The sequence below is a fragment of the Neovison vison genome, chromosome 6, assembly GCF_020171115.1.
Source record: "Neovison vison isolate M4711 chromosome 6, ASM_NN_V1, whole genome shotgun sequence".
Taxonomy (NCBI): domain Eukaryota; kingdom Metazoa; phylum Chordata; class Mammalia; order Carnivora; family Mustelidae; genus Neogale; species Neogale vison.
In genome coordinates this window covers 18,375,288-18,392,196 of record NC_058096.1, presented here as the reverse complement: position 1 = coordinate 18,392,196, position 16,909 = coordinate 18,375,288, and the positions used below count along the sequence as shown (strand labels likewise).

General features: G+C 39.5%; 1 protein-coding gene across 1 annotated transcript in view; it reads left to right on the top strand.

The window, feature by feature from the left end:
- JAM2 (junctional adhesion molecule 2) overlaps window positions 1-16,909 on the top strand; it is a 63,641-nt gene that overhangs the window by 37,698 nt on the left and 9,034 nt on the right. Inside the window, exons 3-6 of the mRNA XM_044251089.1 lie at window positions 6,418-6,525; window positions 10,292-10,444; window positions 12,304-12,506; window positions 14,533-14,632. Coding sequence (XP_044107024.1) covers window positions 6,418-6,525; window positions 10,292-10,444; window positions 12,304-12,506; window positions 14,533-14,632 — 564 coding nt within the window. The remainder of the gene's footprint in view (window positions 1-6,417; window positions 6,526-10,291; window positions 10,445-12,303; window positions 12,507-14,532; window positions 14,633-16,909) is intronic.

The following is a 16,909-nucleotide window of genomic DNA, read 5'->3' as shown; positions in this document are numbered from 1 at the left end:
ATCATGCCCTGAGCCAAAGGCAGACACTTAACTGACTGAGCCACCCAGGCATCCCTCTACTTCATGTTTTTAAGATGACATTAATATAGATTATTTTGGGGTGCCATCTTGTTATGTATTTAACTTCTTAAATATATTTACAGTAGGGAGTTGGTGTTTAATGGGTGTAACATTTCACTTCTGCAAGATGAAAAAGTTTTAGAGATTGGTTGCCTAACAATGTGAATATATGTAACACTACTCAATTATTAAAAATCATGAAGATGGTAAAAAATTAAAAAGTGTTAAGATGATAAATGTTAAGATACGTGTATTTAACCACAATTAAAAAAATTAAAGCCTCTAATACCCAAGGAAAACTTTATAAGGGCTTTTATAAGTTTGCTTCAAATATTGACCACCTACTACTGTTATGAAATCTCTTTTACCCAGAACACAGTAATACTAGGCAACCGGAAGATTTATCATATCCTAAGTGTGATCCTCGTTTGAGTGGAGATTGTAAACATTTAAGAAACAAGTTTTAAATGTGTCTGAGCTCTTGTCTTCAGGCACATCGTAGGTTCCTGGAGTTGGAAGAGAGAGGTTTGAAGGAAAGAGACAAAGATTAAAGAAGAGAACTGTGAGTAGGAAGGAACTAAGTAAATTAGTATTTAGCTAGTACTAATAATAGTACTTATAATAGTGCCCAACCCACAGTATTACATGTGTTTCGTCAGTAAAAATATGCTCCAATAAGAATCAGCCTGCCATTCACAAGTAACACATCACTTGATAACAAATTACTGGAACAACTATTTCAATTAATGAACTCCTAATCTATTACATGATAAAGTCAAAAACACTCACTCTTTATCATGAATTAGTTTTAAGTGGAAAGACATGGGAAGAACAAATTAATGATTGGGAGTGATGTAGGGCTGTAAAGCATTTGTAGAGAGGATAGACAGGGCTGGACATGGTGTTGAAAAGGAGACCAGAAAGGCCAAAAGAAGGACCACGCAGTGAGAGGGAAAGATGGGCCAGGACTCTGTAAGGACAAAAGAAGTGAATTGTCCTACTCTGTACTTTCCTGAAGGTTCTCACTTTTGGGCCCAACTGGTACCATGAATATACATCCCGACCCCTCCACCACCACCCAGGTCCTATGACATGTTATCTCAGTTAGGATGCCAAAGTTATACTCTACAGTCTTATATTACTTTAAAAAAAAAAAAGTAGTGAGGTGAAATTCACATAACAGAAAACCAGTGCATTCAAGTGAATGGTTCAGTGGCGTTTAGTACATTTACAATGCTGTGTAACTCCCACCTCTGTCTAGTTCCAAAATTTTCCATCACTCCAAATTAAAATCATGTGCCATTTACATTATTTTCTAATGAGTGTTTTCTTTTTAATATAAAAAAATCCTTCTTTAATTTATTGCAGCCAAATGTTTGTCTTACTCCTGAAAAAGTATTTTTTATTTTTATTTATTTTTTTAAAGATTTTATTTATTTATTTGACACACAGAGAGACATCACAAGTAGGCAGAGAGGCGGGTACAGAGAGAGGGGGAAGCAGGCTCCCCACTGAGCAGAGACCCCCCCACCCACCCAATGCGGGACTCGATCTGAGAACTCTGAGATCATGACCTGAGCCAAAGGCAGAGGCTTAACCAACCCACTGAGCCATCCAGGCGCCCGATTTTTTATTTTTTTGTTTGTTTGTTTCCCCTCTGCTCTTTTTAATTAAGAATTATAGGGGCACCTGGGTGGCTCAGTCGGTTGAGCATCTGACTCTTGGTTTCAGCTCAGGTCAGGATTTCAGGTTCCTGAGATAGAGCCCCACATTGTGGGGGCGTTGGTGGGAGGGGTCCTGCCCTCAGCTGGCGTCTCCTTCTTTCTTTCTGCCCCTTCCCCCACTCACAAGCTTTCTGTCTCTGTCTCTTTCTCTCAAATAGAATAAAAACATTTTTAAAGAAAAAGATGTATATTCTGATTCTATTTTATATGTGCCCCAGTTGTTCCAACTTGGCTCTCCTTAAAGCAAAAATAAATTTCTATCTTCTTCCACATTTTTAGTAGTAGCGTATTTCATGCAGTGGCTTGGTTTTAGTTAAAGTCTAAAATATCTTGTGATTTGTGTATATGTGTAGGTATGTTCCACCTCATTCATTTCTTTTTCTTTTTCTTTTTTTTTGTCTCTTGTTTCTCTGATGTCAACAAATCATAAATTAATTCCTTCTTTGCAGTACTGCTGTTTTGTATCACTTCCCATAGTGGTGCCAAGAACAGAATGAGACCGAACTGAGAGCAGCTTTTCTAGGCTTATAAATTATATGAGCAGCCTCTATGCAGAAAGTCCAACACTGTGAGCTATGAATCAGTTTAATAGCACACTTTTCTTCACAGAAGTAATTTCTTGGTAATTTTTCAGAGCTGTGTTGGTTGTAGCAATTCTATTTTTGCATTACGTAAGATTTTGATGATTTTTAACTTGAGCACAGAGAATAAAATCAGAAGATAATTAGCAGTACAGAATCCTAGAAAAATTAAAATTCACAATGATTTCTAGCGATGTGATTCCTAAAATGACTGTTTTGTTACATGAAAATATTACTGCTTATATGCTTTTTCTAAACAAAAGAATCATCTTTTCCTCGACCCAAAGGAAACATATTTTTGAGAATGAAATGATTATCTTAACAAAAGAACTTGAAGCATTTTTATGCTTTAGTATGCCTTGTTTTGCAAAAATAGGAGTTACGTCTGTATCCTATCCTGCTGTCTCAAAGGTACAGGTTTTAGCTCAAATTTGAGTGATTCTTAGGTAAATTTGGGTTGTAGAAAGTGAGGATTTCTATCATGTCAAGGCATACTTACAACTACAACTAAAAGAAGTTTCTCAGGGGTGAAAGCAATAATAACCATTGATGGAACACGCTATGTACGAAGTACCACAGACACCCAAGTGTATCAATAATGTATTCCCTCACTTAATCTCACAACAGCTTCATGAGATGAGTACTGTTATTTTCTTTCTTTTTACAAATGTAAGGATAGGAATGCCTGGGTGGCTCAGTTGGTCAAGCATTTGACCTCGGCTCAAGTCATGATCCCGGCATCCTGGGATTGAACCCCCCTCAATGGGCTCCTTGCTCAGTGGAGACCCTGCTTCTCCCCTTCCCCTCACCCTGTTCATGCTCTCTCTCTCTTTCCCCCATCTCTATCAAAATAAATAAAATCTTTAAAAACAAACAAACAAATGTGATTATAATGTTCAAAAACAGTAATTTTCCCAACAGCACACACATAGTGTATGGTGGAGGTCTGACTCCAAAAGGCTGTACCTTAAACTACTACCTTATGGTATAATAATCCTAAGGGCTGCATATAAGATTATGCTGGTCGTGCATTTTAACTGAAAATAGAGAGGAGAGTCCATGGTAGTTAGCTTCTCAGTTCATCTGGTTCTTTGTCCTTGGATGTTGACCCCATGATTCCAGCTGACTTACTGACCCCCACTTACGGGGATCACGGAGTTGGTACCTTCAGATCGAGGCACTGACTGTGGTCTTGCTTGGAGTGAATTCCAACTTCGAATTCTAGGAAATGTGTTCTCACATTCTAAGGAATCCTAATTTCTTTTTTTCAGTCTTTAGTTAGATGGGTCACTCTCTAAATGAGTTGAAGTCTGACCACTCCGGTGTTTTGTAATTACACACTAACACTCCTGTTCTACTAAACAGAGTAGAGTAGAGCACTCATTACCTCCCGATGTAGCATTTAATTCACCTTATGATATTTCTTTTAAACAGTTTTTTTAAAAGATTTTATTTATTTATTGACACACAGAGAGAGATCACCAGTAGGCAGAGAGGCAGGCAGAGAGAGGGGGGGAAGCAGGCTCCCCGCTGAGCAGAGAGCCCGATGTGGGACTCGATCCCAGAACCCTGAGATCATGACCTGAGCCGAAGGCAGAGGCTTAACCCACTGAGCCACCCAGGCGCCCCTATGATACTTCTTGTGTGCCTGACTCCCCCTGCAAAGTGTGAGAGCTGAAGGAATGGGGATCTTTGCCTTGCTCACTGATATAGCTCCGGAACAATGCTGGACACAACAGTAAGTACTTAGCGTCTGAGGATGACCTATACCATCACTTCACATCTTCCATGGTCATTGTGAGTGAGGGGGAGCGGGGTCATTGCATTTAGGAAAATCATCGGTTTCGTTTTTGAATATAATTTGTGCAGAGGTTTTCCAGAGAGCAATGAGGACAAAAGTCATATCTTCCTGGTGAAAAAGGCCATGCGTGTGTGTGTGTGTGTCTGTGTATGTAGTTAAATATAAGAAACAATGTGACTGAATACAAATTTATTCCTAAGACTAGAGCGTCTAGGCTAAAAATGAGTGTGGGTGTGTGTTTAATTGTTGGAAACTCAACAAAACAAGGGAAGGAAACCTATCTCAAACTCAAGACTCCGGAAAGTCACCTCCCATTCTCCTTAATCAACAGAACAGAACCGTGTTTCCTCAGACAAGTCCCTCAGCACACATTTGTCTTTGTAGCATAATTGTAAACATGTCTGTAAAATGATGTCTCTTTGTCATATAAAACCTGCTCTAAAAACTTTAGGCACCCTTGAAAACAATTTTGTGGGTTTTTTCTTTCCCTTGCCTTTCTTTTCTTTTCTTTTCTTTTCAATTTATTTATTTTCAGAAAAACAGTATTCATTATTTTTTCACCACACCCAGTGCTCCATGCAAGCCGTGCCCTCTATAATACCCACCACCTCCCACCCCCACTTCCAACCCCTCAGATTGTCCCTTGCCTTTCTTTTCTCTGTCCTATTTTCTGTTTTCCATTACCTTGTTCTATTTCTCTATTTCCAGCAATATGTGTGGGACTAAAAGGAAAATTAGAAACTACATATAAGGGGTGCCTGGGTGGCTCAGTGGGTTAAGCCTCTGCCTTCGGCTCAGGTCGTGTTCTCAGGGTCCTGGGATCGAGCCCCACATCTGGCTCTCTGCTTAGCGGTGAGCCTGATTCCCCCTCTCTCTGCCTGCCTCTCTGCCTACTTGTGATCTCTCTCTCTCTCTGTCAAATAAATAAATAAAATCTTAAAAAAAAAAAGAAACTACATATAACAAAAAGGAACGTCATAATTCTATCACATAGAAATCATCACTGGGTTCATATTTTTGTACACATTTCTATAAGCTTTCTGTCCATATCTATGTGTATATTAATAAAACCTGGGGTAATAGAAGTATTGCTCTCTAATCTACCATATCATGTAATATCCTGAATTTTTTTTTAATGGCATTAAATCTGCTACATCAAAACCAGAGGTATGGAAAGGATTTGAACATAATTTCTCCTCTAGTCAAAGATGTGTGCTTTTGGGGTCAAACTGTATGCATTTAAAAAAAAAAAACTGTATGCATTGTGAGGAAGAAAAGTCTCAGAACTATGAAGGTGACACTCTAGGGAGCGTGATTGAAATGTACTTTAAAAATATTTACAACCAGAGGTTTCCTTTTGTCAACTCAAAGCAGCTGGTAGGTAAGTGCTGGGCTCCCACACCCCCGCCCCTACCATGGCTAGTCATCTTGTTTGGACAGTTAAAAGAGGGGTTCCTTCAGAGGTTCCAGGAATTCTTAATGATGTAAGTATAGTAAATTTCCTGCAATAAAGTGATTTAAGTGGGTTACAGTGAGGCAGTTAAATGTGATGCCAAGATTAAATCTTCTCAGAATTTATCTGGATAGAGATAAGAAATAGAAATTCATGATTTAATAGAAGATCATATCAGGTTTGTATCAATATATCCACACAAAGGATTCTCAAAGAATGGGTCTGAGTGAGGACACAGCATGTTGATGGCATGTTTGTGGATCCCACAGGCTGCACCAAGGGCCTTTCTCTGTTTACCTCCATGGCACTCACGGCACTTATCACAATGGAATAAAATTACATTATCTTATTTGTCTCTTCTCTCAGGCTATAAACTCCCTGACAACTGAGGCTGGGAATATAAATGATAATGTAATATAAGTGATAAATAATTATCATAACTTCCACTTTTCAATTACTTACCATGTCCAGGCATGTGCACTCTGCATGTATTACTGTATTTGAAGACTCACTACAACTCTGCGACATGCTGTCTTATTTCACAGTTGGTAACTGAGGCTCATGAGCTATGGTCAGTAGCGTAGTGTCAAGCAGTTGTTGTGGAGAAGAGCTCTAATGCTTTTGGTTCATCGTTGGGCTAAGCCATCATGGTGCCCATTGAAGTAATTTATGAGAGAATGAATGAATGAATGAACTAAATTATAAAGGAATACCTAAACGTTATTTAAAAATTTACTTAAGTAAAATATAAATTCACAGGGACAATTAGAAAACAAGTATTTTTGTTGTTGTTCCTAGAGGTTATTTTAGCCTGTAAATCCCCAAAGAAGACCATTTCCTCCAGATTAGAGTGGAAGAAACTGGGCCGGAGTGTCTCCTTTGTCTACTACCAACAGGCTCTTCAAGGTAAGAAGCTATAGACTTGATGGGGTGAGAACAGAACACCAAGTATAGCCTGAGTTGTTTAGTTTACAGATAAGAACAGGACAGGACTAATTATTGAGAATATTGGGTTTTTAAATCATTTTATTTTGTTTTGTTTTGTTTTGTTTTCATCATGATAAGTGTACTCTTAATCCCCATCCCCCTACCCATCTTCCCTCTGGTAACCATCAGTTTGTTCTCCGTATTAAGAGTCTACTTCCTGGTTTCTCTCTCTCTCGTTTCCCCTTTGCTCACTTGTTTTGCTTCTTAAATTCCACATATGAGTGAGATCATATGGTATTTTTCTTTCTCTGACTGACTTATTTTGCTTAGTATAATACCCTCTAGCTCTATCCATGTTGTTGCAAATGGCAAGATTTCATACTTTTTGTAGCTGAGTAACATTCCATTATATATAGATCTACCACATCTTCTTTAGCCATTCATCTATCAATGGACACTGGGCTACTCTCATAATTTAGCTATTGTAAATAATGCTGCAATAAACATTGGGGTGCATGTATCTCTTTGAATTAGTGTTTTTATATCTTTTGGGTAAGTACCCAGTTGTGCAATTCCTGGATTATAGATAGTTCTGTTTTTTAACTTTTTGAGGAAACTCCATACAGTTTTCCATGTAGCTGCACCAGTTTGCATTCCCACAGAGCACAAGGGTTCTTTTTTCTCTTCATCCTCACTACTACCTGTTGTTTCTTGTGTTTTTGATGTTAGCCATTCTGACAGGTGTGAGATGATATCTCAGTGTAGCTTTGATTTGTATTTCCCTGATGATGAGTGACGTTGAGCATCTTTTCATTCGTCTGTTGAACATTTGTCTATCTTCTTTGGAAAAATATCTGCTCATGTCTTCTGCCCATTTTTTAACTGGACTACTTGTTTTTTTGGGTATTGAGTTGATTCAGTTCTTTATATATTTTGAACACTAACCCTTTATCAGATGTATCATTTGCAAATATCTTCTTGCATTCCATAGGTTGCCTTTTAGTTTTCATTGTTTCCTTCACTGTGCAGAAACTTTTTATTTTGGTATAGTCCCAGTAGTTTATTTTTACTTTTATTTCCCTTGCCTCAGAAGACCTATCTATTCAAGACATGTCTCCAAAGGCAAAGGAAACAAAAGTGAAAATGAACCTTTGGGACTTCTTCAAGATCAAAAGCTTCTGCACAGCAAAGAAAACAGTCAACAAAACAAAGAAGCAAAGCACAGAATGGGAGAAGATATTCGCAAATGACACTACAGACAAAGGGCTGATATCCAAGATCTATAAAGAACTCTTCAAACTCAATACCCAAAAAACAGATAATCATGTCAAAAGATGGACAGAAGACATTGGAGATACTTCTCCAGTGAAGACATACATCATCATTAGCCATCAAGGAAATTCAAATCAAAGCCACATTGAGATACCACCTTACACCAATTAGAGTGGCAAAGATTAACAAGACAGGAAACAACAAATGTTGGAGAGGATGTGGAGAAAGGGGAACCCTCATACAATGTTGGTGGGAATGCAAGTTGGTGCAGCCACTTTGGAAAACAGTGCGGAGATTCCTCAAAAAATTAAAAATAGAGCTTCCCTATGACCCTGAAATTGCACTACTGGGTATTTACCCCAAAGATAAAGATGTAGTGAAAAGAAGGGACATATGTACCCCAATGTTCATAGCAGCAATGGCCACAATTACAAGCTGTGGGAAGAGCCAAGATGCCCTTCAACAGACGAATGGATAAAGAAGATGTGGTCCATATATACTATGGAATATTATGCCTCCATCAGAAAGGGTGAATACCCAACTTTTATATCAACATGAATGGGACTGGAGAATATTATTCTGAATGAAATAAGAGAGAGTCAATTATCCTATGGTTTCACTTACTTGTGGAGCATAAGGAATAACATGGAGGACATTATGGAAAGGAGAAGAAAAGTGGATTGGGGGAAATAGGAGGGGGAGATGAACCATGAGAGATTGTGGACTTTGAGAAACAAACAAGGTTTTAGAGGGAAGGGGAACGGAGGGATAGGTGAGCCTCGTGGCGGGTATTAAGGAGGAAACGTATTGTATGGAGCACTGGATGTGGTGCAAAAACAATGAATCTTAGAACATTTGGGGGGAAAAAGGCTTATCTAGAAAACTTGTTACAACCAATGTCAGAGAGAACCTCTGCTCTCTTCAAGGATTTTTATGGTTTCAGGTCTCATATTTATACCTTTAATCCATTTTGAGTTTATTTTTGTGTATGGTGAAAGAGAAAGTGTTTTAAGTGTGAGATGAAACCAACAATGCCTGAAACTTAGAACACAATCACCGTGATAACAGAAGAAGGTGAACTCCATGGAGACCCTGGACCCTTCATAGCTCAGCCCTGAAAGATGTAAAATGGACTGCTTTTTGCTGGCCCAGTAGATTAGACTTTTGAGAGTCTTGAGAGAAGAGCTGATGTGGAAGTGAGATGGAGGGTCATTGCTTGGTGGTAATAATTTTACCCTATCTCCACATCACCATCTAGAAAGCTAGGCCATCACTAAGAAGCCTATGGAGTTAAGACTTAGACTTATGGCGGGGAAGGTAAATAAAACTATTGTTAACAAGGCTTTATTTTAATTATTTGTCATGCATTTCTTTCCACTTGCTATTTTTCTTGTTGGATATATAATGAGCTTTTGAAGTATTTATGATAATGGATAAAATGCTATGATGTCTGGGATTTGCCTCCAAATAATTCAGTGTTTAGAGGTGTAGACAGAATAGGAAGGCTGTGTATGGATTACTGTTGTCACTGGGTGATGAGATTTATTTTAAAATACTCCGTAGTTTTTTGTGCACTTGAAATTTTCCATTATAAACATTTTAAAAGTTGGGAATATAGTTTAGCAAGTGTAAGAAGCATGCTATTGTTTTAGATGCCTTGTATTACTTTAATTTTAAAGAATTAAACATGTGAACAAACGTTCAAAGTCCATAAAGAATTTAAAATACCCCCCTTGTTCTCATCTGTTAAGATAGAACTACTGCGGTCCTCAGGGATGTCTTTGCTTGAATTTTCTACCATTGCCAGTCCAGCACCTGAATGTTATACAAAACGCTATCTTCATTCTGCACCAAAAACGTAATCAAAAGAGTGTTTTTAAGATCCCTTCACCTTGTCTGATGTGGGCCACTGCACATAATTTACTGTTCTAGGTCACCGAACTAGAGTCTGACTGTCTTCTGAAGGCGGGAACGGTCGTATAAGCATATTAGAAAGGGCCTGAGGGAGGAATGAGAATTGAATCCTCTAAAAGATGAGAATACTGAACTGCATATTCTTTTGTGAACTGTATGTCATTCTGAAAAAAAGGACATTTGAAAATAGTCACATTTGCATACAGTGTTTTGAGTTTTTATTTTTTTTAATTTAAATTCAATTAGCCAACAGATAGCACATTATTAGTTTCAGTTGTAGAGGTCAATAATTCATCAGTCTTCTAGAACACCCAGTGCTCATCACATCACGTGCCCTCCTTAATGCCGGTCACGCAGTTTTCCCATCCCCCACCCACCTCCCCTCCAGCAACCCTCTGTTTGTTTCCTATACTTAAGAGTCCTTTTTGAGTTTTTAAACTGAGTTTACGAATAATAGGAAAATAAATCCTTTGGTCACTGAATGAAGTGACTCGAGGAAGGTAGTATGTAGAAAGTTATTTGCATTCTTATTAACATCATTGTCTTCTTTTTCTAAAAGGTGATTTTAAAGATCGAGCCGAGATGATAGATTTCAGTATACGGATCAAAAATGTTACACGAACTGATGCTGGGAAATATCGCTGTGAAGTTAGCGCCCCATCTGAGCAAGGCCAGAACCTGGAAGAAGATACGGTCACTCTAGAAGTCCTAGGTGTGATGTGCTTGTATCTGTGGGATTACTGTTCCCCACCCTCTTTCCCATCCGGAAGGTTCTAGAAATCAGCAGCACCACCTTCCCTGTAAAATCTTGGCGATAGCCCCTTTTCACCTCATTCGCTGCTGAAATTTTACTCTTATAAATTTGTTCTAACAAAATCTCTTTTCATTTCAGATTAAGGTAAATCTTAATGGGCCTATCTTGTACATAGGAGCATTTCCCTGAAGAACTTGTTTTTCAATACCTTTCAGTATATGTGGTCTATCTCTTACCATTTAAAATCCTAAAAAAAAAATAAAATCCTAACACCTGAGATGACAGAAGAGCAATAAAACAAAAAAGTAGGGCAGGTAAAGTATTAGAAGTTATTTGGGAGAAGAGAAGAGAAAGGAAGGGAAGGGGAGAAGAGAAGACAAGAGAAGAGGGGAGAGGAGAGGAAGAAGCTATTTAGTAAAGAAGGGAAATTAGCATTTATTGTGCAACTAGTGTATGTTAGGCTCTTTAACATATGTAATTTTACTTAATTTTTCACTGACAACTTCATTTTTATAGATGAGAAAATAGAAGCTAAATGATTTTCCCAAGTCTACACAGCTAATAAGTGTCTGGACCAGGATTTGGATGCTGGTGGGACTAACTCTGAGACCAATATATTTAGCTACTACGAGCTACACTGATAGATTTTAGCAGCTCGTGGTGACAATTGGTGGAAGAACATCTTCTTTTCTTCCCCATAGATGTTTGTATAAACTGCTGATCATAGAGACTAAAATGACTCCTCTTCCTTTTTCTATATAACCCAGGGTCTTTCTAAAATACTAGTGATGCACTAGTAGAGAAGAAATTTAACTCAGAAAACCGTGCAGGAGATTTCACTGGTGTATTAGTCTTCTCTTGCTACATAACAGATGATCAAAACCTGGCAACTTAAAACACCACCCATGTATTGGCTCACAGTTGTGTAGATCAGAAGTCTAGCTCACCAAGGCAGGGCTTGCTACCCAGGGTATTTTTTTTTTAAAGATTTTATTTATTTATTTGACAGAGAGAAATCACAAGTAGATGGAGAGGCAGGCAGAGAGAGAGAGAGGGAAGCAGGCTCCCTGCTGAGCAGAGAGCCCGATGCGGGACTCGATCCCAGGACCCTGAGATCATGACCTGAGCCGAAGGCAGCGGCTTAACCCACTGAGCCACCCAGGCGCCCCGCTACCCAGGGTATTTTAAGACTGAAATCAGGGATTCAGTGGACTGAGTTCTGGTCTGGAGGTTCTAGGGGAAAAGTTGCTCTCATTGTTGGCAGATTCCAGATCCTTTGGCTGTCTGTACAGCTGAAGATTCAGTTCCATGCGGGCTGTGAGCTGGGGGCCACACTCGGCTCCTGGGGGCACCATATTCCCCATCCCACAGCCCTCTTCATCTACAGCCCAACAAGAAGCATGTTGAGTCCTTCCTGTGCTCTGAATTTCTGACTTTCCCATCTGTGACCACCCAGAGAAAGCAAGTTTTCAAGGGGTCATGGGATTAGGTCAGCCCCATCTATGTAATCTCCCTATCTTAAAAGACAATAGATTTAGGACCTTAGTTACATCTCCAAAATCTCTTCAAAGTAGTACCTAGATTCGTGTTCATAGGTAAGGCCTGGAAATGGCATATATGACTTTTCCCACATGCCCTTGGCCAGAACTCGTGCTGGCAAATGTGGTCTGGCTGTGTGACCGTGAAGAAAGGAAATGGATCTCTTGAGCAAGTAGCCAGTCTCTCTCACAGGTGGCTAATAAGGCCACCTTGACCTGGCTATTAAAATCCTTCTTTCACGTAGAAATAACCAGTGCCATTTGACTTCCCTCCTTTAGTGGCTCCAGCAGTTCCAACCTGTGAAGTACCCAGTTCTGCTCTGAGTGGAACTGTGGTAGAGCTCCGATGCCAAGACAAAGAAGGGAATCCCGCCCCTGAGTACACGTGGTTTAAAGATGGCATCCCTTTGTCAGAGAACGCAAAACTTGGCTCCCAAAGCACCAACAGCTCCTATACAGTGAATACAAAATCTGGAACTCTGGTAAGGTCATTTCAAGCACTGGCCTCGTAGCTGTCTTGTATTTGGAGAGGAAAAATCATTAGAACTAAACTAATGGAGAAGAGAGGGCTGATACCATTGCTTAAGGGGCCGCGGGAAAGATGGCGGTACACGCCCTGGGAAGTGATGGAAAAGGCACTACCAGAGATGGGCAGATTATATAGAGAACTAATAATAATAATTTTAACAAATTTGGAAAGTTTCATTCTTTCACTCTACTAGTACATAATAACTTTAAAAGAGTAGATCCTCTGGTAAATAATAAAGCACGTTTAATAAAGTGGCTAAGTAATAAAGCATATCGATGGGCTTTGGTCCTTGAGGAAGACCGTGGTCCCGCCCTCCGCAGCTCCAGCAGGCTCAGTCAGCAGGTCCGACAGATTTTACACTGAGAACTTGGGCAGAAAAACTGCCGTCACACATTGCTATATTTACTTTTCAAATTTATTTTTTCTCAGAGCAGGTGATAAAAGCCCCAAGGCAGGTTTGAGACAGGTTCATTTTCCCCACTTAGCCTCAACCCTTGAAATATCTTATGATGTCAAAGGGATGCGCCAGGTCAGAAGAAGGGTGAGTTCTTTGCTGAGAAATTGGCAACAAAAGACTCCAGTGTACAAATGACAATGACCTTCTTTTCATTACCAGTTATGTGCCAGTAGGTCATTTATGGTTTTAGTCTAACTTATCGTTAATGACTTACCCTTGCCCATGCATTGCTGGTGAGAATTCTTAGAGTCTGGCTTTTGGCACAACGAGAGAGGATTTCATAAGGTGAAACACACAAGGGGAAACTTTCTGTCCCATCGCGTTGAAGTATACAAAAAGAAGGGGGATGTAAGTAGTGGGGAAGGACAAGTAAGAGAGAAGAAGGGATTCATAGATCAAAAACCTGGCTGCTTTTAGGAGCATGTATTGCATGAGGATCCAAGCCAATGAGGAGGTGCTCCTTAGAGACTCATGGCTATCGTGGCTGTGGTCAACGGTGACCACGGCGATATTGAGGGTGTGACAGGAGGACACCGAAAGCATGCTTCTGGGCATCCTTCTCACCCTCTGTGCTGGTCCTGGAAGGATCCTCTAAGGTGTTCAGGACCTACTGTGTTCCCTCCCTCCCTGACTCTCTCCTAACTTCCTCCCTCCCTCCCTCCTTGTCATCCATCCGTCCATCTTCGCTCCTTCCTTCCTCCTTCCTTTCTTCCTTCTGTTTTCCCTTGCCTTCCTTTTTCTTCCCTCCCCCCGCCATCCATCCATATATCCATCCCTCTTTTCTTCCTTTCTTCCTTCCTCTTTCCCTTTCCCTCCTTCCTCTTCCCTTCCCTCCCCTCCCCTCCCCTCCAGAAATTCACCAAGGGGATCAATCCACTCATAGCAGTTATAAAACCTATTATACCAGAGTCTTACCTTTTAGTTGTTTTGGCAGAGAGTAGAAGGAGCAAAGGTTAGAGCATTATCCTTTCAGAATTTTCGAAGATGCCGCAACTGATAGAATTTGTAATCCTATAAACCACACTGATTAAGATTTTTCTAGACCCTCTGCTACTTCCTGGTAGCAGTTCTGGCCCTTTAGAGGAAGTGTTCATTACTTGCTGCTGTAGTGAACTCACTTGCGGCTGAGGAAACTGCCTTAGCCCTTCCAGGCCAAAGAGGCCTTTCTTTACAAATGGTATTTCCTGGGAATTAGAAATATCACCAAACTTTAAACTACCATGTGCTATAAACTTTAAAAAATGCCCATTGCCTTCCTAACAATACCCACTTCCACGGTATCACGAAACAAAGACACTTCCCCATATATTTAAGACTTTCTCTGTCAGAATAAACGGGAAGCCCAGCTACTTACCCTTTGAAGGCATGGCCAAGTTTTGAATTCACAGTAAAGACATCAAGTCCTAACTCATGACAAAGGAAAGACTAACTTCATGCTAAAATTCAAGAGACCTGGTTACTTGAGGAGTCTTCTTGCAGATTCATGGCTTAAAATATATATTTATTTTCCTTCCACAAATAGCAATTTAACACTGTTTCGAAACTAGACAGTGGAGAGTATTCCTGTGAAGCCCGTAATTCTGTTGGACATCGCAGGTGTCCGGGGAAACGAATGCAAGTAGGTAAGCCTGCGGTGCTGGGAGGAACGATGGTCTGCAGTCAGAGCACACGTGAACTTGGGGATGGGAAGGAGCCAGGGCTGGGACAGTGACTGACTGGCTAGAAGAATAACCAGAGGGAGTGTTTAAAATTAGCTTGACATAATGTGTTGCAGAAAGCAAACATGCTGTTCTTAGTCCATCTCCCAAACAAGCCAAGAATATTTAGCACTCTACTCTTCAAGTTTTGGGATTTTTCAAATCATTTTAAAAAAAAAAATATTCTTGTCCGGGTGTTCTTTCAAACAAAAGCTGAGAGTCTTTTAAGTTGCTCAGGGTCAAGGATTGGGGAGTTCAGTTTCCAGCTCTGTCACTTACTAGATACGTATTCTTGGGTGAATTATTTAACCACAGTCTCCCCAAAGTAGAGGTAATAATATGCTCTCTCCACTGTGTTACCTTTCCATCGGGAGAGTATGTGACTGTTGATCTCAGAGTCATGAGTTCAAGTTCCACACTGGGAGTACATCTCACTTAACAAAAAGAAAAAAATAATCGATATTGGAAAGGGTTAGAATAGCACTGGCATTTTGCGAGCACCGCCAGGAGTTGGCCGTCTTAGTGGTGGATAATTTTTTCAGTCCCCTAAAATCCAGTGCTTTACTTATCCCAGAGCGGGCTCTCAAGAAAGACATGTGGAATGTAGCTATGGATCTTTATTTGCTATAAAACATATCTGCCATATATTTCACAAAATAAGCTTCTTAGAAGTCAATAAAATTAGTACAATCAAATTAGTACTCAGGAATCTTTTCAGATTATATGAGTTTCAGGGCAAACTTTTTTTTTTTCCTTTTATTTCTAATAATTTGGTTCCATTCTCCCTTGGTGAAAGTCCTGTGTTTTGAAAAAGATTCCATCATAGGGCACCCCGAAACAGAATGCCCACGGGTCCCCTTGGTTCAGGAGTTTGTCCTCATCTCTGTGAGGTCAGAAATTCATGTCTTCAATGTGCTCAGAGATATACAGATCTATGCACCCTAATTTGTGGTGTTTATGTACGATTAAACTCTTGGGATTGTTTTTTAAAGAAAATATAATCCTATTAGACCTTAGAATGCCATAAAGGATAAGATATTCAGGAGTGTATTCTAGTTTCCACAAGTGTCTTTTTAAAATTCAGGGTTACATATTATCCATCCAATTCACTCAAGTGTTGACAGTTATAGTCAAACATAAGCATTTGCTTAAAATATCAGAAGTATCCGTCTTAGTGCTGGAGTTACTGTTAGAAAAATCATCAGAACATATTTAAAGCTAATGCATGAATACGGTGTTTTCCTAACTGCATTTATTCACATATTACCCTCTTGGTTTTTTTACTTATGCCACCTGCACTATTTATTCTTTCTTTAAATGGTCCTGTTTAATTTCAATGCCTAATTTAGCCTCATCTCAAGAAATAATACCTTTGATGTCATGGCCTTAACATACGAATTACATTTGCCAATCATGCAGTTTTATTTGGAATACGTTATTCCAAGCATGCATGTTTATTTAAAATGCGAAACAGCTGAAATTTAATAGTTTGCATTGCAGTAGTTTTTTTTTTTTTTAAGATTTTATTTGTTTGACAGAGATCACAAGTAGGCAGAGAGGCAGGCAGAGAGAGAAAGGAAGGGAAGCAGGCTCCCTGCTGAGCAGAGAGCCCATTGCGGGGATCAATCCAAGGACCCTGAGATCATGACCTGAGCCAAAGGCAGAGGCTTTAACCCATTGAGCCACCCAGGTGCCCCATGTTGCACTAGTCTTACCAGTTTAATTTGACCATGATTTTCACATATCTACTCTTTTTGGTATAAATCAGCTTAGAAGTTAAAATTTGTTCATTTAATGCTCATCCATTGATCCTAGATCTTTCATGACCTTGGGTTGAAATTGAATATTTTTTGATACATAAAAATTTGTGAAATCATATGTCAAGTTTCCTTCATGAGTTATCACTAATAACTTATGACCAAACCAGAATCTATTCTAAGGAAGCTCTTTTTGAAGTATAAAAAGAAGGTAAATCATGGATCTGATGATTATGCCCAAGCTGCCCCCTGTAGAACTCCCAGGAGACCCTGCATACACTTAGCATCTTAACAGTTTGGTTCCTTTTGTTTTGGTTAGAATGATGATGCCTTCCTTTTATAGTGACTTTTTTTTTTTTCAAAGAAAAAACAAAATATTTTTGTACATGTTGTTACTAACTCATCTCTAACTTAGAAGTCTTCCATTTCACTGAGAGAAGTAAAG